The sequence below is a fragment of the Ovis canadensis genome, chromosome 10 (assembly GCF_042477335.2).
Source record: "Ovis canadensis isolate MfBH-ARS-UI-01 breed Bighorn chromosome 10, ARS-UI_OviCan_v2, whole genome shotgun sequence".
NCBI lineage: Eukaryota > Metazoa > Chordata > Mammalia > Artiodactyla > Bovidae > Ovis > Ovis canadensis.
Window position 1 is genome coordinate 46,134,324 of NC_091254.1, and position 24,085 is coordinate 46,158,408.

A 24,085-nucleotide genomic window follows, 5' to 3' on the forward strand; every position below is an offset into this window, starting at 1 on the left:
TTTCAGCTACTAATAAATAGAAAAGGTTGCATGATATCATTAGTTGGTACATTTGTCTAGTACACTAAAATTATAGAAGCGATTCAACAGTTTACTTATTTAAAAATTAGAGGTATATGAAACAAAACTTTATTCTCGGTAAGTAACTGTTGGACTTCTAGAGTAACCCTGGGCGCCACCCAGAACATGGTTTGGTGCACACATAAAAAACAGCTGCTTTCAACAAAAACTATGCACACCTTTTGCCCCAAAATTCTAGTTCTGGAAAGCAGCCTAAAGAAACAGTCTTAAATCCTGAAAGATATTTATAGCTACAATAAATGTATATGTACCCAGAGCACATACATATATGCTGACCGTTAAATAGTAACATTGTAATTCAACACCTTAATAGGTAAGTTTTTAAAAACTGAATGGCAATTTGAAGGACAGAGAAAACACTATCAATCAGTTGAAGTTTATTAAGGTGATAAGAGTGATTTTAGGGGAAAACAGCTCTTTAAAAGTGAAGTTCTCTGATATACACTAAATTTTCCCCATGACACAGTATTTAATTAAGAAACAATGAAAAGCTGTTTGAATACTTAGTAACTTTACCTTAAAAAGCTTCTTTTAACTTTATGTTTAGAATAACCTTGAACATATGTTTATTTACATCAATATTAAAGTTGTCATTTTCATTGCCTTATAAATAAAAATACATCATTAAAAATTCTAAACTCAAAAATCCTTAGTATTTCTGCTTAATGCTAATCACTCCACTAAGTCACACTTAAACTCAAACAATTATTTACATTTAAAGATAAAAAGCAATCTACTTTATAAACTGCCAGTGGTTTGAGGAGAATGTTTTACAATTTCCAATTTTTAAGCCAGAAGTAGACCAAGCTTTTCCCCTCTTTCTACAAACTAAATAACTGGTGCCCGACAGAGCTTGGGCACATAAACTCAGTGAAGGTAGAAATGAAGCTAGACTCTAGGTCCCTTGACGCTATTACAACCCACTGTAGCACTCCACGCTGTTGAGTTTAACCCAAATTTAAATCCCTAAAAGTCATAAAAAAAGTAATATACCTAGAAGAAAAAGTTATAAGGAGGAAATGTGATTCAAGGCAGAAGAATTGCCAAATATCAGAACACATAAAATATTAAAGAAGAGGAGGATGGCACACCAGGTTTAAAGCATTCATCTGTGCAAAGCTTCTGGATTCCTAGGGTAAGCCTCTAAATTCTACCGTCAATCGTAAAGAGTTAGGTACTGTAAGAAGAAACAAGTCATACAAAGCTGTGTGGAACTGCTGAGGACAAGGGTGACTCAGAAAACCTCTCAGTTTAAAGACAATTAGAATTAGAAGACCTGATTAGTGTTTTGGAAGAATCCTAGCAATAAAGTTTAAATGTTTTTTCTTTATTAAAGTTTTTAAAAATTTTCTGATGATACGAATTTCTCTTCCCTTCCCTCGAAAGGCTATTATTACACTGACAGGGTGCATTTTATGAGACATGGCACCTAAGAATCCAGGGACTACATGACAATAAATAATCCTTCAAGATGTTGCCAGTAAGTTTTTAAAATTTAAATATTTTGCTAAATTCTGTTTGGGGAACATTTTACCATCAATTTCAAGTTACAAACTCAGGTAAGAAAACTTTAAAAGTGGACCTAAGTAAATATTTAACTGAGACAACCATCACCTAGGCATGTCTGTATGTTAAATGTGGATCTCATCCTCCAACAGACTATACAAAACAAAACAAACCCCACTATCCATAAAGCAACAGGATTAGGACGTGAAAGCCAAGATAATACTAGTCTGTACAGTCTTTACTTCTTTCCCCATAAAAACTCCATTATTCAGTCAAATTCAGCTTTGCAGATAATTGTCAAAACTGATTAAAAATTTTATTAATCCAAAGTACCAGACTTAAGGTAATAATACTCATGCAACTAATGAACCTAAAGCTAAAATGTATGAAAGCTCACTTGGCTAAAGCCCAATTTTTCAAACTCAGACATGATCAATGATCACTTGCATTTCTACCCTAAACAATGAAAGATATTTTATAATCAATTTAAATACTAAGCAAAATATCTTATTTCTATACATTTTAAATCAAACTATCAAATGATTAAAATATAAAATTAACATTTATAATCTTTTAATTCTCAAACCACAGAAATTATTTGTTACCATGTGGATCATATACCTTTGGTTGAAGTATTTCCTTTATCACTCCATACCCTGTTTTTAAAAGCCTCCCAAAAGACAATTTGCAGTATTCCTGTGTAATTCATAAGGGCCCAGAATATTAGGATATGAGAAATTTCCTCTCTCTAGCTTAAAACTTTCATGTTTCATTTTTTTAAAAAATCCATTTAATTCAACATTATAATTATTCTCATTTCCTTGAAGATTGAGACTAAAAAATAACAATAACCTATTAAGGTTAAACATTGCTAATTATCAAGATCACATTACAATATTAGCCATGAGCCACAGTAAAAATTATTCACTAATCTAATAAAACAGATGCTAATCAAATTAAGTTCCATTTAATCCTCAGAGTTTCAAGCCACAACGCAAACTACCTTTACAAAGATGAAACAACCCAAATGCCAAAAGGTTTACAGGCGAGAAATGTGTATGAACCCCACAGTAAGGATAACTTGAATTTATAAACAGATTGCAAAGGCCCTCTGTGGACCTCTCAGGGGCATACTAATTCTTGATGGCAACAAATAGCAGTAAAATTTCTACGCTTTTAAAGAACTGTTTCATTAAGTGTGGTGATAAAACGAAAACAAAGTCAAAAAGAATACTGATGTTAACTGCCAGAACTGATTCCTTCAGAAACCCTGTTTTCACAACAGCAACCCCTTATGATTAGGGGAATTAAAAGTTGCTGAACTCAACAATCCCTTCAGTTAAACAAACAGACCCCTCAGAGCTGTCCAACGCTGCCCAAACTATCCATCCTTTAGTCGAATCAGTCAGTTTCATGAATTGTAGGATTTATCTTCAAGTCCAGTGCTGACTCAGAGGGTAGCTTGTTCCCTAGAGAAAACAACCAACAACAATCAGAACAGCTACTGCTCATAAGCTCTTTCAACACCCAAGAGGAAAGGACAACTTAATGGGTCCAAAAAAACAATTCAACTTCCTTTCAGCTACAAGAGTAGCTGATAAACTGAAGGCATCTATATGCCATAGGCAGTTCTTGGTTAAAGTATTAACTTGGTTACAATAAGAAATGTTAAAACTAGAAAGCTTACCCGAAGAGCTATTACCCATACCAGAGGGTTTCTCACCCAACAAGAAATTTGCAGGGACTGTAAGTGGAAAGTATTTCAAGGGCCAAAGCTATTACTGTGTTTTGTTTAAACTTTGAAAAGCTGCCTTCCGTATGCATGTCTGCACGTGTGTGTGTGTGTGTGAGTGCGCGCGCACATGTGTGAGTGGGGGGGGGGGGTTAAATACATCCACCCAGAAGTCGTCTATATATCTAGGGCAGCTTTGCTTACAGCCACACATAAAAAGCTAGTGAAATGTCACTTAATCCCCTAAACACAAGGTCCTCATATTCACAGGTCAGAGAAAATATTCTAAATTAAAAGAAAAAGCGTAACATGTTCTGTTTCAAGACCTGCAAAGGTGAAACTGCCTTCCCTATTATTCCTAAAACCAAAACTCAATATGTACCTCAAAATATACCACAACAAAGCTAGGGTGCTTTTCCACTTCATGAGTTAGGGGGTTCTGTCTACAACAATTATGTTGTAATGAAGAAGAGAGGGAAAAACCCTCTGTAAGAAAGACAACCAAAGAACTCAAACTATCTTCAGAAACATCATTTTGTCCTTTCACATGAATTAGGTTAAAAGCTTTTCATAAAACAAACACATCACTCAAGACTGACTCCAGAAGGAGGCATGAAGATGGCCAATACAACACTGCACACTGTGCTGAAAAATGTATTCTTTCTTGAATACAGGCATTTGACAGGTGGTGGGGGGTTTTTGGTTTGGTCTTGAGCGTTCCTCATTCCTCAATTCCCCAGCCTTTCTCAAAGAAAGGAGAGCTAAGTTCTAAGACACCCACTGTATGTAATGCTACTTGTCACACAGTATCCTTCGGAGAATTCACCAGATAGCCACTCAAAGCATTCCTCTGTTCTGTGGTTCAGGTGAGAAGAAGGGCAACCCTGCCAGCTTTCCTATCTTGAGTACCAGCAGACTGCTTCCCGTCAAGAAGCAGACCTTTGTGCCAGTGGTTTTCAAACTGCATTAAGTAGAACCCTAAGCTTCTAAAAATGTTTCAGGGCTCTGTGAATTATTGATTTGAATTTCATCTATTTTATTTTTTACTTTTAGTAAATCAACAATAAAATCACAAAAGCAGGTAAAAATTAGCATGCATTCATTTTTCAACACACTAGAGATCATTACCGACATACTTGTGCTGCATTATTTTCATGGAGACTCTACAGAATAGAGACCCTCTCTCCTGTCACCCCTGTGTATATACATGGATCTTTGATTAGGAAGGTAGTAATTGCAATAAACTTTATTTGAATGCACATGCACTCAGAAAAAAATTGAAAAAATGGGTGCACAACTTTTTCATGTAAGTCATGATTTTTTTTTTGTTACTGTATGATAGAAAACACACAAAAGGAGACTGAGAAATGTTTAAGACTAATTACTGTCCTTCACCCACCAGTTTCAAGTTACTGTGTTCACCAAAATACCACAGACTTTCTCTTCTCACTGAGTAAGTTTAACAAACCTGATCTTTTTTTTTTTTTTTTAAATTTTCTTTTGGGGGGGACCACATGGTAAGGGGAATCTTAGTTCCCTGACCAGGGATCAAACCTGCGCCCCCTGCACTGAAAGTGCAGAGTCCCAACCACTGAACCACCAGAGAAGTCTGATCTTGTAAATGCCAGTTTTATCTGCTTTACATAATTTTAGGTTTGGGGACTATATACAGACTTCACGAGTTCTGCTGCTTTAAAACAAAAAAAGTTTGAAAACCACTGTTCTAAGCTCTAATTAAGTTCTGGTATTCTTGGCTCATGGGTCCTCTAGGGGCAGAAATGGTAATTAAGTCTTAGGTTTCTGACGCCTGCTAAGCTCCAGGTGCCTGCTATCGAGGTGCTCCAAACCACTTGTCCAGTCCTGTCTCCTCTCCCCACATCCTGACAGCCCTCAAGAAACAATGTGCCAACCTTGGGGGTGCTAATGGCAAACAAAATTGGTAACCATTTTAAAAGAGAAGTACCAGGTACTTCAAAGACATGACGTGTTATCTCAGTGCCATTTTTCATTCATCTTCCCAAGTTCCTGCCCAATCTAACCTTTTTCGAACCTTGCCCAGTAATTTTAACTTTACAACAAAATTCCACTCCTCTTTTAGAGAGAGCTGGCTCTCCACATCACACAAATAGCAAACTTCAAAAATACTTCTTTGAAAAGATAAATGAAAAAGAAACTCCCCATAACAAAAGCAGTGACTGAGAGCCAAAAGGTACAGAAACGGAACTAACCATGTGAGCTAATTAATGACCGTAGTTTCAACTTTCATGAGGAATCACTGCACATGAACACCAACAGAGAGTTTGTTTAAAAAAAAAAAGTGCCAGGCTGCAAAAGATCTATCCCATCCTAGTCCCTCCAAGAGGTCTTGGAGTGCTCCTCCACAGTCAGCACTTGAGGGTAACACCTCTTCCAGCAGAAGCCTGCTCCAAGCCTAGGGCTCAGCAGCACGCCTGAGGTTTTCTTTACATTTGTTCAGTCTTTACCTAACTCAGGTGGAACTACTTTTTGAAAGCTCACTGAGTGAAAAAATTCTCTATTATGGTAATAAACTGGTTAAAACAAATAGGAAACAAAAAATAAACTTCACAGATTCTCAACTGCCTGTGTTACAAATGTTTAAAGAAATCCTATCTATCCTTTAAAACCCATCTTTTGGGTGTTCCATGAACCTTCATTCTGGATACCCTCATTCAAATGAGATAAAATCTCACCTTCCTTCAAATTTTCTGGAATTTTGAACTTTTATTTTCCTCTCAAAGTAAAGGGTAGATGTCAGAATCTCCTGTGAAATTTGTAAACATGCAGGCAATGGCAGTGCTCCAAAAATGGAGTTTCTGACCCCGTGGGTCTTCAATGGGGGCACAAGAAAGCTATACATTTAAAGCACCATGGGCTAATCTGTAACTATTGATACATATGAAAGCTTACTGGAACCACTGCATGAGGTCAGGCACTGAGCAAGGTTCCAGGAATTCAGGAAATAAGACCTAGTTCTGATCTAGTGAAGTTTGTACTGCACACATAAAGCCCACTACAGTGCCAAAAACGCTTCAGTTTTAGTGTTTACTCTAGGTCTCCATGTGCAGTCACAATAGTGAATAAAATGGTAAAAATGTCTCCAGAGCATTTAACTTTGGTGCAGGAAATAAATATGTATAAAACATGCAGACAGAAATTTAAAAATATTAAGGGATACTGAAAACATTATAGAAGCTCAGAGATAGAAGAGTAATGATGACTAGCGAAACAGAAATGGCTTTGATGGCAGCAGGGGGAAAGGAAAGAAAAAAAAAAAAAAGAGGCATTTGATCTAATCAATGAAAACTAGGAAAAATCTCAAGAAACAGAAGGGCCATCTAAGTACAGGAAAGCACAGAGATGGGGGAAACGCTAGCCACTTTCAAATACATATTCTGAACAGGATATATATATCAGAGGAAGTCCTCCACTGAGAAAACTGATGGCCATTTAATAGTCATTTTCAATTATTTCCATTCTAAAAATATTTAATAAGCTCCTAAACACAATTTCTTCCACAAGGCAGCTTATATCCCAGTGGGCATGAAGAGGATCGTTCATTCTATTATAAAGAAGAACACAAGTTCAAACTGTGTAAGTTCTAAAGAGGAAACAAACAGAACACAATGAAGGATAACGATGGGAAACTTCCTTTTCATTAGTCAAAGGTCTTTTTCTCTGTGACATTTTAGATCACTCTGTAAGTGACACCTAAGAGAAGGGAAGGAACAGTCTATAAAAAGAACAAAGTGAAACAATGTACACAAAGAACATGAGCCAAAAAGAAGCTTGACATATGTGAGGAAGACCAGTATGGCTGGAGTATGGCTGGACCTGAGCACACAATGGAAAGAGAAAAGGTGAGATAGAAGACACAAATTATACACCACAGGAAGGTGCTTGGATTTTATTCCAGTGACAATTAGTAAGCCATAAACTGATGACTTCTGCTTTTAACATGGAAAAAGAAATGCAGGGTAGATCAATCAGACAAAACAAGTATATAAAAGAAGCAATGATGGGTTGGTCTAAGATGGAGGCAACATATATTTGAGATATATAAATAATATGAAGGTTGAATTGACAGGATTACTAACAGACTAGCTGTGAAGATGAAGGAAAATGAGCAAAGATGAGTCTTAAATTTCTTGCTCAAGCATCTTTCTAAGCATTACAGGAGGTTTACTCAACTTCATAAAAGTTCAGACAAGGAAAAAACCTTAACCAGCAAGTGAAATGCAGAAGAATTAACAATTTCTGAAATGAACTGACGTACCAAGTGAAGTTAGGACATATTCTTCTAAAGTAATTAGGAAATTTTCATATGGCTTAGCCAGCTTAGAGGGAACTGAAGCTGGGAAAATTAATTATGTAGTTTAGGATCTTTGCTATCTATAATTTTTTACTAACTTAGAAACTATACATTCTTGTGCACACAGACAATAATAGCTCCATAATAATCATACCAAAACTCAAAAAAAAATGAAACCTTTTAAGACAACATGTGAACATTTTCTTTTAATTATAAACATATGGAATGGAAAGTTACTGGGGGAGGGGACTCCTGTTTCACTTCACTGTAACAAGACCAGTGCTTCTCCACTGCCCCAAACATTCTAAAGCACTGGTTCTTAACCAGAAATGGATGTCGGAATTACCAGGAAGGCTTTCTAAAAGCAGCTTTCTGCAGAACTCTTCCCTTTTGAGGGAAAAGGAAGGAAGGATCTGAGTGAGAAATTGAAATGGCAGGTTTAGGACGGGCCCTGGTGAGAAAGACATTCTAAGACCACTCTGAGAAATGTTGGTACATATCTTTCATTAATCTTTAAAAGGTTAACAACACTGAACCAAGATAATTTGCAAATAATTTTAATTACTAGCTTTTTTAAGCACTAATATTTCAAGCCATGAGATAAATCCATTATGGTTAGAAGTATTTCATGAATGTAAGCAATAGTACATTGTCTTATTATACATTAGTCTTTAAAGTCAAATTATGAAAGCAAAAATAAAAGATTACACAATTATGTTTCTTACAACATTTCTTTTTTTTAGGGGGTGGATTATGTTCTCCACTGATTTTCATTTAAATATAGTATTATTTAAATGGTAACACTAAGTCTAAGTATCTGTTTAAAAAGTTTCTCTGAACATTTCCCACATGAGGCACTAATGTTATTGCCTGCAAATATTAAGTGTACACAAATTATTTCCAGGAGTTAAGTACCAGAAACAAAACCCCTCAATAAAACAGATATATGCAGGACTGGAAGGAAAAGGAAGGAAGGATCTGAGTGAGAAATCAGAATGACAGGTTTAGGATCGGTCCTGGTCAGAAACACATATATTTTAAAAGTATTCAGGGAAATGTTGCTACAGACCCTTCACCACCCTTCAATGTGTACCTTAAACCATTAGCGAGTAGAAGAAACCTGATTCTTGTTTGTAAAGCCCCTATCAAAAGAAAAAATTGAACTAAAAATTACTTGAATAGGACCATGAAGATATCACAAATAAAGTATTCTTTCTCATTCTTCTAAGAAGCATGAAGAATCAGCATATTTTTAATTTTAGGAAAATATAAAGTAAAAAATGTTCACTGATTTACAGTAACATTTCATTATTAAAAACTGTATTTGATTAGAATACAAATATTCTCTATAACAAAAATGGCAAGTTTCAATATACTCTGAAATACTTTATTTTTTAAAAAAACATAAATACTCTTTAAAAAAAAAAGCTATGTGGACCTAACCAATATAAATGCAACTCAGTTTCCATCTCTGACTTCCCCTCAATATCTAAAGAATTTCAGCAACTGACAATGTAATCATACTTCATTTTAGTTGAATATCTGTGATAAAAAGGTATTTAGACTACCTAGATATTAGAAACACTGTAGGCATTAATAAAACTATCAAGCGCCTGCCCTAAAGCTTCCTCACAAAGTTTATTTAATCTCATTGACCAAATTTAAGCAAATATTGTGAGTTCATGAATTTAACCTGAGTTTTATCAATCACATACTCTTACATAATATTTGATGGAGACTATAGCCTGCACAAGCATTTTGCCTTGCGTGTCTACACACAGTAATCTTTCATTTGGCCAACTTCAACCTTACCTTCAAGAGCCTCATTTGCATTTGAGTTTTCAATAATTAATTCAATAAATATTAGATATGTAAACTACAGTGCCTAAATTCTAAAAATGTGAATAATCTATCCAGATTTATGCCTTGAAAACACTGAATTACAATTTTAAGAATTATACCCTCTGGCCTGCACATTTGGTAATTTACTTGGATCACTGAAATATTTGAAAAAACAGAAAAGTGACTTGCTTGCTCCCAAACTTGATAAAATTACCTGATAAAATTCACAGATAATTTAATTCAGATAAATTAGCCTCTGCAAAGGTGGTGAGCTTTTACTTATATTATTTAAACAGAGTCAGAAGAAAATGGGAGGTTAGCGACCAAGTTAGCAACTAAACATAACTCTTCTGGATCAAGAGAATCGTTTTCCTTCTCAAGTGACAGCGACTGTTTTATGAACAATAAACTTACTCCAAGATGACCATGTCTGATTATAAAAAATTATATTCACAAAAAATAAGATTAATATTAGTTAACAATGTAATTTTAACTTTAAATTTCTTTCCAATGAATAAAAACTAGTACCAAATTCAAAAGAAAAATTACAGTCTGACTTTAAGACTGCTGCTATTGAATCAATAAACACTTATTTCTTTAACATTAATAATTTAGTTGATCTTTACATAAAAATCTTATACATATTAAAATATAACATGGAAATAGAAGATATTTGATTACTAGTTCTAGATCCAAGGGGTTTAAAATTTTAAACAGCCATAGTACTTGTGCTATTCATTTTTCAGGTATTCTGAATAATTAATTTACATTAGTTGTGCCCATTAGCATTACTAAGGTAGAAGAGCTCCCTGTTGCCTGCTTTCACTTAAATGGTATTTGTGATCTTGGCTGAGCTTCAGGAACGCCTGTAACAATTAATTCAGCAGTTACTTATCTGATAACTTCAGTTACTCACAACACAGACTTGATCCAGAAAAGCAAAATTAACCTCAGCTAAAGAATGACTTAAAGCCCCATGTACCTTATTCACAGGCAACGATTCAAGTCCTGGACTCAAAGTCTTTTTCTTATTTAAACAAAGCAGAAGGTCAGGAGAAGAAAAGGGTTGTAAGAAGAAAGCGGATGGAAGGTAGCTCAGAGCGTAAAGTAGAGCTGCTAAGCTGCTTCAGGCGAGTCCGACTCTGTGTGACCTCAGAGACGGCAGGCCACCAAGCTCCCCCATCCCTGGGATCCTCCAGGCAAGAATACTGGAGTGGGTTGCCATTTCCTTCTCCAATGCATGAAAGTGAAAAATGAAAGTGAAGTCGCTCAGTCGTGTCCAACTCCTAGCGACCCATGGACTGCAGCCTACCAGGCTCCTCTGTCCATGGGATTTGCCAGGCAAGAGTACTGGAGTGGGGTGCCATTGCCTTCTCCATTAAGTAGAGCAGTGGTTCTCAAAGTGGAGTTCCCAGAAAAGTAATCAGCATCACCTGGAAACAACTCCCTGGCTCACTGAGACCGACCAACCAACAGACTCAGCAGCTCTGGGGGCCAGACGCAAGGAGCACTGGGTTTTAACAGGTACTCCATGGATGGAGGAGCCTGGCAGGCTACAGTCCATGGGGTCACGAAGAGTCGGACATGACTGAGCAACTTCACTTTCACTTTTCACTTTCCTGCACTGGAGCAGGAAATGGCAACCCACTCCAGTGTTCTTGCCTAGAGAATCCCAGGGACGGGGGAGCCTGGTGGGCTGCCGTCTATGGGGTCACACAGAGTCGGACATGACTGATGTGACTTAGCAGCAGCAGCCAGGTGATTCTGATGTGCCTCACGGACCACTGTCCTAGAGAGAAGAATACTAACAGCACAGCAGAGTCTTCAGTAAAAAGCCAGCAAGACCGTACTAACATGACTCAAATAAACTTGTCTGAGTCTGTCCAGGCACTCTAACAGATTCCGAGAGCAGGAGAAATTACCTCCAAGGAGTCAGAAGCTAACTAGGCAGGAGGACAATGGAAGGGGTGAATAACCCAAGTACTATGTAACACTGCAACAAACTGCTCTTCACACTCTAATACACTGAAGGGTAGCGAATGTACTCAGGTTCAGTACAACCAGTTGAGGCCCATCAAGTTAAGTATCAGCCACAAAAGAAAAGTTAGCTGTGTCTGAAGCAACAGAAACTACAAGTTTTAGAACTCTTTCTTTGAAAAATTCCTGAGAATATAGTGTTTTGACAGCAAGAGCCATAAAGCTTATATTCAAAAATTCAAGTATGATGGAAAGCTTTATTCCCCATGATGCTAGATAAGCCAGTTACTGCAGCTGTTTTGGTGATTTCTCTAAAGCAGATACAAATGACGCAAATAAGATAATCCCCCAAAATGTATTTATATGAGATAACCAGAATCAACTTAAAATTCTACATCCAAAGAAGTCTGAAGAATGAGTTTTCTCCAGAGAAGAAGGCAGGCCAGCTACTTAAAAAAAAAATGAAGTCTGGATTTTGGTGGACAGTTACAGTGGAGATAGTTTTTGGACAATTTCCAGGTTTGTCTGTAACAACTTCCCACTCAGGCTTCTCCATGCCTTCCCACTTTCAGCTGACTGAAGACCAGACGCCTAGAAGCCACTTGACCTGGGTCCTTATCTACATGGAGGAGGGCACCCCACACAACCTGAACCATCTGTCCCAGACTGTTATAAAATCAAGAAATAAATTTTTGTCATGTGAAGTCATTACATTTTGGATGGCCGTGTTCCAGCAGTTTACCTACCACATCACAACAGTAGGCAGTAAGATTATGGACCAGAGTAACTATGGCTGAGGGAGCATTCTGATGACATTTATATTAATATCCTACTCATCTGTGCTGTGCTTAGTCACTGAATTGTGTCCGACCCTCTGGACTATAGCCCACCAGACTCCTCTGTCCATGGGATTTTCAGGCAAGAATACTTGGAGTGGGTTGCCATTTCCTTCTCTAGGGGATCTTCCTGACCCAGGGACTGAACCCCTGTTTCCTGTGTCTTCTGTATTGCAGGCAGATTCTTTACCCACTAAGCCATTGGGAACTGTTTTCTAAAAGGTACACCCCCCCCGCCAAGGGACTGTTAGTTACTAGTTATCATTTACAGAATTATCAGTCTAAAATTGGACAATTACATCTCAAATATGGGAAGATGTTTATGAAATCATAAGAAAACGCCTCATTTCAGACATCCAAGTGTATAAGATTCATGGCTGAAAAATACAGGAGTAAACATGACCATCATCAACACATACTCCATACCTGAGTTTCTGCCAGTACTCACAGCTAGATTTTACACGCCTGTGTGCACAGGGGTTTAAAGGGATACACCACTGATTCCTCTCCTTTTGCTTAGACCCTGCCCACGTGCCCTACTCTAGGGTAAACTGCACATCCAAAAGGCAAAAAGAGTTAAGAAAAAAGATGACTTTACATGGGAATTTGATCAGTCAGGCGGAGAAGAACTGGGGAAAATTCAATCAAAGCGGCTGCCACCATTCCACTCCTTCCTAAAGAACAGAGGACTGCTCCTATCTGTACACGTTACACACAGTACACTGCTTCTGTCCACACTCACACTCTCTCTTCACTGAGTGTCTATAGTGCACCATTAAGCCAAACGGTTAGACTTCCACAAGACCAGGGAAATAGAAACAATGATCCCTGAAGCTCCCAACCTATTTGACTCAAAGGAAATCAAAAGATTGGCTTCCAACTCCCCACCTCCAGCTAAGAACCAGCAATGTTTCTGGGCAACTACTAACATACGCTCTCTCCCCACCTCTCAGTTCATTTCGAACCTCTACAACACTTGATTCACCCCAGACCCTAAACCTTACACTGCTGAAACAAACCCTCCCCCCGACCTTGCTCCACTTGTGAGACACAGGATTTTCTATTTACACCTACTACATCAAGGAAATTCATACACCTCTAAGAGTCCTTTGAAGTCAAGCACAAAAATCAAACGCTTCTCTCACCTTTTGCTACCTCTCATTACTGTCTTCATTTCTGTCTCTCTTTAGTGTACCTGTCTATCTCCCAGGGATCAACATGTCACAAAACAATAACAGAATTTTAGATCAGAAAAACTTTTTAAATTATATAACATTATCTTCTTATAGAAAGGAAGATGCTAAAACACAGGGATCAAACAATGTGCTGAAAGCTACACAGCTACTTTTGTAGAAAAATTGGGACCATGTTCCAAAGACAATCAAATTCCAGTCCAGTAAAAGCAAACACCCTTCCCTCCCCTCCCCTCAAAATAAAAAACAGCAGGAGATGCTGCTGCAGTTGCAGATCACTGTGCCTACAGCTGACGGCAAGCCCTACCCACTCCCATTCCAGCCTTACCTCTCAGAGTTAAGGAACATGTTAGTCAATACATAAGATGAAAACAGCAAGTCCACAATAAGAAACTCTCAAAGCTAACGGGGCACATGAACCAGGGATTCTCCAAGCAGTAGAGCAGTATCTACTGGCAGCTATTTTCAGCCTTACCTGACAGGTCTCCAAGCCAGCTGCAGCAGCCACATCCCCCTCTGCGCCATTAACGTCTTGCCTCAGTTTCCTGAAATTCCCAACTGGGAAGGAAATACAGCCAGCAGGCACTCCCCACCCAGTTACGGTTCTACAATTCTACTGTTAGTCATCTTCCCTGGGAACATCACCATCTGTAATCCACACACATGCACACACAGGGCAGCCCCCATTCAGGATGGGCTCAACAGTACAGGGCAATGGACAGGCCTTTTCCACAAAAACCTTACGGACCCCTGACTTTTAATGGGAAACTTTTATTTTTTAATGTAGGACACAATCCCCAATTAGAAAACCTGGACAGGTTTGAGTGATTGATTCTCGGCTGAATAGACCTGAAAAACAAAGTAGTTACAAAAAACGGAAACATGCAATTTAAAAATAATACAAATATTTTAACTGGTTTTTAAAATGTTTTAGCACCTCAAAACACATGGAGACTCTAGTTCTAATGAAGTTAAACGTTCAACAAACATACTGTGCTGCTCATGAGACTGTTCACCTACACTCTCTTGAACGTACGCAGGACTTAGAAGTTCTTCAAAGACGTTTACGGAATCATTAAAATTCACTGTAATTAAGACATACCCACTGATTGAAAAAATTTTTTCTGAGATAAAAATGAAGCTTAGTTAAATAAGCATTTATTAGGCACCATCTTTAGGCTGAAATTTGTGCCAGATAAGAAATGGCAGAGTCTCTTCTTAAGGAATTTGTAATATGCTTAGAAACAAGATTGATGTTTAAAACAGATTAGAAGAATATTTTAATGGTAAACTGCCTCTAATGCTATAAAGTATAAAAATAATTTGTTAAAAAATCAATTCAGATGGATATATCAAAACAAACTCATAGCAAGATTACTTGACTATCCCACAAAATTCATTTAATGAAAAATAATTACAAGGAAAATCTGTTTAGTTACATCATACAAAATATGGCAATGCTTTAGAATTAAGTATTTTGTACAATTTGTATTGTCAAGTTATACTACTTAGTAAAACATAATCTAACACAATAATAGATTTTATGCATTATGTGATTTTAATGTAGAGCTTAAAATCCACAGTGAAATTTGAAATAATGAACTTAAGACATTTACCATCTGCAAAACCATAGCTTCAATCTATTAGCAACTCATTTTCCCAATGGTACATATCCCCTCCCTAGGTGAATATCAGACAGTAACACAGGTAGGTAGACATATCTACAGATTTAATTATACTCACACTATGTTACAGCATTATGATTTATAAGAAGTTCATGACTTTTGACCTACACAATTTATTAATTTTAACAGGGTTTCCCCAGTTTCTCTCTTGTTAAGTCACATGAACAGATCAGTGTATGGATACACACATACAACTAGTCTAAAAAAATAACAGGGCTATAATGTAGGAAAGATTTTAAGTTATTCCATTCAACAAAAGGGAAAGACCTAGGACTAGTGGATAAAATAAGAGTTTAGCTCAGCAAAAGATCTAATTGTCTTTGTTAATCAAACTATTAAAACGTATACTGGGCTGCCTTGGTTAGCTAATTCATTCCTTATTATTCTAAGCGAAAAAGCAGAAGCTAGATGATAATCTCTCATGAATGCCACCTCTAAACTGGCACAAGGCTGAAACATGTAAACCCCAGAAGTTCCACCTAAACCAATGATCAAAGTCATATTATGGCATAAGTCAACTATTAATACTATGTAACTGAAATGAATTAAGACTCTATTTATTATGATATGAAACATTATAAAGTTAATGAATCACAGAACTTTTAGAATAGAACTTGAAAATTTAAAAATGGAAAAAAGATCACCTTTTGGCATTATAATTGCACATTATATATATTAAAAGTTTAATATTTTTGAACAAGAATGATGGATAAATATTTATTTCCCCTTGTCTTTTCAATTCCTCTTTTTCCCATACCTTGCCCAAACCAAGTATTAAGGAATATCAGCCAATTTTATCTATCAATTTGGCACTCTTAGGAATATATGACATGATTAAGTATTTCAAAACACTGGATCTAAAAATATACTTTAAATTTTTCCTAAAATAATACAATTGAATTTTAACAAAGGAATACAATTATTTAATAATGATAGCTCTAGTATAAAAACTAAATGCTTCTCTTAAAAATCACCGACGATTCACCATAATTTACAATAAAATACATTCACAGTCCAAAAACCTGCACCATTCTTATCTTGAAGGGATGAATATTTAAAAATGCTAAAAAGTGACTTATATCTCTTTTTCTCATTTCTAAATCAATAATGGCATTTTCAAATTCAAGAATTTCCTCTACCTCTCCCAAGTGTCCACACACAATTAAGCAGAACAAGAGATGTTCAACTGTGCATTAAACCACCCCATGATATACTAAAGAACACTACCCAGAAATATATATACATTCCTGTCAATACCTCTCTTAAAATCACCTTCAAACAAATTGTGACCAAGACTGAGGTAACTAAGTTTAAAGTCTACTACCAACTCAAAATACTCAAAGGAAAAAATCTAACAGAAAATCATTCAGCAATTAGTTCACATAATAAAAATACTTTTTCATGGCACAAAAAATTAAAGTATAAACTGTCTTCAGTATAGTCATATTTTCATTTCTAAAGGCTATTCTAAAAATGGATTGCCTAAAGCTAGTGCTCAGTGGCTCAGACCTGTCCAACTCTTTGTGACCCTATGGACCACAGCCTGTCAGGTTCTGCTGTCTATGGGATTTTCCAGGCAAGAATACCGGAGTGGGTTGCCATTTCCTCCTCCAGGGGATCTTCCTGACCCAGAGATGGAACCGGTGTCTCCTGCATCTCCTGCACTGCAAGCAGATTCTTTACCACTGAGCCATTAGGGAAGCCTAAAGCTAAACAGAAAAATTTATCTTTAAATACTACTTTAGAAGTATTCTTACTATATCATACTTGTGAAATAAAATTTTGCCAAGGGTGTATTAAACCAGTGATTCTTGACTTTGGAAGGCTGTGAACCCCCAGGAGGACAATAAATGAAAACAGAGAAAATTGCATATTTACAAATAAAAAATATGTATATAATTGTCGTTCAGTCACTAAGCTGTGTCCGACTCTTTGCAGCATACCAAGCTTTCTTGTCCTTCACTATCTCCTGGAGTTTGCTCAAACTCATGTCCATTGTGTCAATGATGCCATCCAACTATCTCATCCCCTGTCAACCCCTTCTCCTCTTGCCCTCAATCTTTCCCAGCATCAAGGTCTTTTCCAATGAGTTGGCTTTTCCCATCAGGTGGCCAAAGTATTAGAGCTTCAGTGCCAATATAACTGAAGAAGTTCTCGAAGACAATAAGTAAAGTGCCATATCCCAAATATTCTTATAATTATCTTTGTAGAAGATGCTTAGAAATGTAGCTACTGTTTTCAGGTTATATGTGCAGAAAACAACTAAACCTATAGCTCCTGCATTTCTTAAAATATAAACTGTATATACAAGTCAATGGAAACTTAACATGTGCTGCATATTTTGAACACTTTTAAATACATTTTAAATTTAATTCAATTTTAATTTAAACCTATTTTAAATTGAAATTAATTTATTGTAAACTAATTTAAATCTATTTTAATTTAAATAACTTTTGTATAAAGTTTTACTTCTTGCATTAAAACTTTTTAAAAATACAAATTATGTTTTTAAAGTGATTAAAACAAGCTTTAAAAGAACTCAATTCACTCAGGATCTACTTTTACTTTGTTCCAGGCATTATGTTTTTTGTTCCTTACAATATGAGGAAATACAAAATCTTAACATCTACTCAACTCTGCTAAATATTTTTACATTTTTTCATCAAAAAATGTATTTAAATATGTATTTTTTCATACATAATAAAAATGATATTGCTCTAGCTTATGTCTGAGTGCCAAAATATTTAAGGTTTCATATTTTTTAGTAAAACAGTAATTTGACATATTTTCAAGGATAATTTCTGGAATAGAAATTGAAGAAAAAAGAGAAAATGAAACTTTATAACTGAAAATTATCACTAAGATGAGGAGGACTGAAGATCAATTAAATCACCACTAACACAGGTAAATGAACTCCTATGACCTTTCTTATGGTACAACCTAAAAGTGAAAATTCCAAGAACCTTTCTTAGACCTTGAAAAAAAATAGTATTTATGAGTAAGAAGTAACGGAAAACACTGAAGGGATAAAATGTTTTGCAGAAAGTACACATTTTTTTTTTCCTTTGTTCATCTTCACAGTGTTACGCCATTAACTAAAAAGAGAAAATATGAAGAAATAGTAAATGTAAAACCATCATCACTCCAGTATTTCGGGGAAATATTTTAGCCTAGTTGACTGTCATTTGATTAAAGGACAATTTTTATATAGTCAGCATGAAGAATTCAGGAATACCTTTAATAAAACACACTGACCTATTGCCAGTGGTTTCAGACAGTAATTATCAATCCTTTCATTAAAAGAAGCAGAATGACTATTTTAATGTTAGAGCTATGCAGAAGAGTTTTAAATTCATTTCATCCTAAACTGTGAAACCCAATTGGGACCAATGAAACACCTACCTACACACAAATTAATACCAACTGGAAAGCTTAAACAGTATCACAGCACTATAATTAAATGTTTTCAATATCCAAAATTCCCTTTGACATTTTACATTCATCCAATACTTTAAAAGCCTAACTTTTAGATTAAATTAGCCTGATCAAAGATGTGAACAAAATGTTTACTTATTAAACAAGGGAAGAGGTGCTGTTAGGTCAAAATAAATTGGCACTTAATTAAGAAAGCCAAAGTTTTCTGAGTGGCATATGGATTCCATGGCCATGGGTGTTTTATAAACACTGCTCAGATGTCTGGAGAACCTCTAGGAAATCTTAGCTGTACTGCTGACATGCAGCCTGTGCTCATGCAAACAGTGCAGACACACCTCAATGGGAGGCAAATCACAGGAGCATATTACTTACAAGTAACACTTTAAGGCTACCAGGGGTATTCAATTCTGACACTGCTCTCTAAGGAAAAAGGGAAAAGGTTTACAATTTTACCTGAATCTGAAAAGAGCCAAAGTAGAAGAAAAGGTAAAAAGGCATAAGCAAGGAGGAAGGAGTTGCAAGGTATATCTCAAAGCCCTGCACACAAAACTACCTTTAAAGTCTCACCAGAGGGGGATACAATTCTTAGCTTACATTTAGTTAATAAAATGATCAAACGCTCATTGGGGGGGGGGGGAAGATGAGTAGGAAATGCGTGGGGAGGGAGGGAAGGAGTAATAGAGGGAGAGGTGAGGGGAAGGAGGTGTTGACAAAATCCTTGGCAACACAAGGTTACTAAGCCTCTGAATACACTTGACGCTTAACACACTAAACCTGTTCCATAAAGTAACCATTATTTTCTTTCATTCTTACTCCAAAAACAGTCCTTGATTTCAGTATCAGTATCAAAGCCAATCATTTAGCACCACTACTGATTAGATTAAGACCTGGAGACAGGACTAGTTCCAAGCTAATCCAGATGGATCTTTTGGCTTCATTTAGCATGTAGTATTTCACTTTGTTTCTGGTTTTGCTTTTTAACATTCAAGACTAAGTCATCAACGGATGATTATCTGTTAAAGGTTCTAGAAACATCATCTGATTGGGCAGCTCAACCACTGAACAGACTTTATATAACCCACTCAGCACTTACTATGAATTCAATATACCTTACTTTTCAAATTAAGGTTCACAGCAATAGGAATGGGTAACGCTAATTATCTAAGAAAATTTCCATATTTTTATAGGACTGTTTATGCTAGGAAGCAGAATGCAAAATCTGCATGAATTTTTAGATAAAAGAGAGGACCTTCTAAGAAAATAGGGCTACTCTGAACTATGCCTCAGGACCCCTGATGTACAAGTGCACTTCTTCAAATTCCTCTGCTGCCATTTGGGGTAAACTTGGAATAAAGTGTTGAGATGACCCCTAACCCTTCACACTGCTTTCCTGCCACTGTTTATAATACTTTACTACTACTACAGATTTATAATCAAACACCCAAAACGTAATACATCTAAACTTTAATTTAGAATGATATAGATTATTCTTTTAGAAAATTTCAAAAGGAGGACCTTGAAGCACAACAATATTCAAGTTTTGATGCTCTTATTCAAGTTTCTGAGTGAAATAGCATTAGCATGCTAATAAAAAAAGGAAATATTATGATCTGGATATTTGTTCCTCAATAACCACTTTCTCCTTTAAATTTACTTTTGTGCTTTTAAAGTTATATTTAACTTTTATTCATTAAATTTAAACTCTGCTTTAAAATTTTTAACTACACACTTGGTCTATGGTACCAAAACATAGAACATAAAATTAATAATGTTTTCAGGTCTGGTAAACTAACAGCAAATGGTGCTTAGAGATTTGCTACCTGGAACTCACTGGCAACAGTTACTCAACTTACCTGGTGCTAATCCGGCAGCAGCAGGAGTCCCCATGGATGGGTGAGAGAACACTTGAGAGAAGGCAGACGCATGTGACTGGGACGTGTTACTCAGCCTGGAGGTTGATCCTCCTTTGGGAATAAACTCACTTGCAGTAGGATTTGGTGTCTATTTGAAAATTAAATATAATAAGTTAACACATTTTAAGCCCAAAAAAAGACACTGAATTTACTAGGTATTATTCCACAGTACTCTATTTACCAAGTAAAATATTTTACTGAAAGGATTTCCAAGGCTTTTTAGTTTCCACATTTTGGACTGGGATAATTAAATTTCTGGAAGAAAAATTTTCCATCAAATTTGAAGGTTTCAATCATTTCACTTGGGGAATTTAACTTTGAAACAAGAAAATCTGCCTTTATTGTCAAATATACATCATTATCCAACCATCCTAATACTATATTTTAGAAAACTGGGAAGTTAAAACTACCTCAAAACTGAGCAAAAAGTTTCAAATTTAATATCTTTAAACCACTTCTACCAGGATAAAGGTCAAAACTGCCTTTATTCCGAAATTAATCACTTCCTCCTTTATAAGCACTTAAGACATCTCCCCAATAATATGGTGCCACTAGTTAAGTAACAGTAAAAATGAGAAAAACACTTGAATATAAGGCAAACGTGAGAGGAATCAAGATATAAGAAAAACATAATAGAGGCCCCAATATCTGCAAGGTATGGCATGTAACTTCCGCTTTATTAAAAATATTTTACAATGAAATTACATGAGAAAACTTTTCTCCCAGTTGTACAAAGGCACACTATATCTAGTTAAGTGGCGTGGTGCCTTTGGCATTAAAAACTACTAGCACATTATGAAACTGTAACTCAAATCCATAAATGGTCTATATTTCATCCATCTGAAACAAATGAATATCCTAAATAGTTTTCAGAAATAGCGATCCACATGTTTAAGTACAATGAAGATTCAATGATCATCGACATATTGATATTTGAATTCAACTTCCAAAAGAGTTAACCAAAGAGATAATTTAGTATGTTCATACTTCAGCCCGCATTTTTAGTGTGTATACACACACACACATATATATAAATACACACACACATATATACAAACTAAATTTAAAACACACTGAATCACCATGAAAAAAATTAATCACTTAAAATATTTCAGAATTGATCATTAGAATGGAAAAACGTATTTCCATAGAAGGCATAAAATAAAAAGATGGACTAATCACTATACAATCCAAGGACAACTTCCTTATCTGAAATGAGTGACATTTAAAATTGCCAAGAGAGTTCAAAATACCAGATTTGGAAAACAGCAAGTCTACAAGGCTAACTTCATTGTAAACTCTAAAGCAAATGATATTTTACTAGTTATATTCCAGCAAAAATTAAATACAAAGTGACAAAGTACAGAAAAAATGCTAACTTTTTATTAAAATATACTAGATAGAGCCAGACACGACTGAAGCGATTTAGCAGCAGCAGCAGATACAGAGAACTTCTTTTACCGCCTTATCTAAAATGTGAAATTGTGAAGAAAAAGAATCCGAACTGAATCAAAATATATTTTCCAAAGGAAAAAAAAAGTCCTCTCCTGTCAGTTATGTCTATTTTAAAATCTTCCAAATGCTCAAGTTTTCAAAAACACTGGCATCTTCTTTAAAAGTGTGGCCAATGAGCCCATGCATTTTATTGACGTAGTAATCCCTAGATATAAATGGTTATTAACAGGATCACTTCAGAACTAAATTAGTGTGCACCAGTGAGTGCTAAAACTATTTTAGAAGAAGAAAGTAAAAAAATCAATCAGGTCACTTGGTTACAAGAACTCAAAACGCCTAGGAGAGATGGGGATTTGAGGATTACAAAATTACTAGGAAACAGTAAATTTAGATAAAGAAATTTAAAGCTAATCTAATCCTGACACACAGAGATTATCTAGTTTCCATTTCATTCATACCTTATGTTTACCATGAACAGGAGTCTAATTACAAAGCTGAGTTTCTATAAATCAAATCTATTTTAAATTCATCTGAAAGACTATTTTTAAGGGATCCTATAAAGGAGAAAAAGGAGGGGAGTCTGTTTTACTTTCTCCAAATAAATTATATATGAAATGTCATTATAACAAATTATAGAGGGCCTTCAAATGTATTACAATAGAGATTATTAAAATTAACTATGAAAATTTATACTAAACTGCAACTTTTAGGGATTCAACAACCAAAGATCCAAAAAACTCACCTGCAGTGAATTTTACTCTAAAAGTAAAAAGAAGGACCTAAAGACCTCCCTCCTTTTTTTCCCTGATTTAAGATGGCAAGGCATTTATTTCTCTTGGGTAGGTGGTTTTCGAGTTTATTTCAGATGAGTTTATTTGAGATGTGAGAAAAGGTTAAAGGATTTAAATGGCAGAAAAAGAATTACACAGTAGGTGTTAACACACACCAAAAAAACACAAAATCTAGGAATAAGAGCAGAGCTACTATTATTAACAGATAATACAAATTCCTCTAGCCAGATTAGAAAACTATCAAAAATACTTAATGAGAAATTACTGTATCAAGGAGAATACTTTTTCATGATAAAATTAGTTAAAATAATAAGTGCAATAAAAAGATGCATTCTTAAAACCACTTTAATATAACTGGTTTATAACAGAAATAAGTTTTATAAAATACCAAAATAGCATAGGCACACACCTTTAACATATTAAAAAGAATACTTTTTTAGAGCTAAGGCAAAACTGGTAACTAAAACTAGTATCTTGTTAAAATGTAATCTCTGTTAACCAGAAAATAAGCAATTTATCTCAGCTTTAGGAAGTGAAGGTTATATGCAAAAGAAGACTCAAGGACTTGGGTTATATAAATTTGTCTAACTTCAACAACACTAAAGAGAATGGAATAAATGCAAAGCGTAATAGTGGGGAAAAAAATCAAGGTTTTATTATTCCTGCCCTATGATTTAGACAAGCCTGTCATAACTCTCCAAACGTGCTCCTATTATATTAAACTTGTGGGTTTTCTAACATATATTTCCATTCATAATTTATAATTTCTATTCATATTTTAAATCCTAATTTTCATTCATATCTTACACAGCTCTAAGTGTACATTTGAGGAGGAAAAAAATCAATGTTTATATAAGTCAAATAGCAAACATTCACACGGTGAGAATTTATCAATAGAGTTTTGGGTTCTCACACACTTAAATTTACACTGCAACTGTCACACCCAAAACAACCAAGTGCATTTAGTGAATTCTTCAAACTGGGACCACCCCCAACATCTGGATATGACCCCTGCCTATACTCTCCAGACAGAAGTATACGAAGAGGCCTGACCTTTAGCTTGAAAAGCACTGTCGTAGTTATTAGCATTATATATATTTTAAATGAAATAATAATTAACGCTTCAATTCACAGATCCCAACCAAAATGATAGAATATGTCTTATTTCACAAATGACGGATAAAGTTATTTTTTTTAACAAATGAAGCAATTCTTTTTTTAATTTGGCTGTGCCAAGTCCTAGTTGTGGAATGTGAACTCTGGGTTGCAGCATCCGAACCCTAGGGTGTGGCATACAAACTCTTGGTTG

The 24,085-nt window shown here is 35.6% G+C and overlaps 1 protein-coding gene across 9 annotated transcripts in view; it reads right to left on the reverse strand.

The window, feature by feature from the left end:
• PAN3 (poly(A) specific ribonuclease subunit PAN3) overlaps positions 1-24,085 on the reverse strand; it is a 123,473-nt gene that overhangs the window by 41,204 nt on the left and 58,184 nt on the right. For all 9 annotated transcript variants that reach the window (XR_011446639.1, XR_011446638.1, XM_069601660.1 and 6 more), the window contains one exon: positions 20,471-20,618. Coding sequence is in view for 7 of the 9 variants with exons in the window: in XM_069601660.1 (XP_069457761.1) it covers positions 20,471-20,618 (148 nt within the window). In the remaining 2 variants the exon portion in view is untranslated. The remainder of the gene's footprint in view (positions 1-20,470; positions 20,619-24,085) is intronic.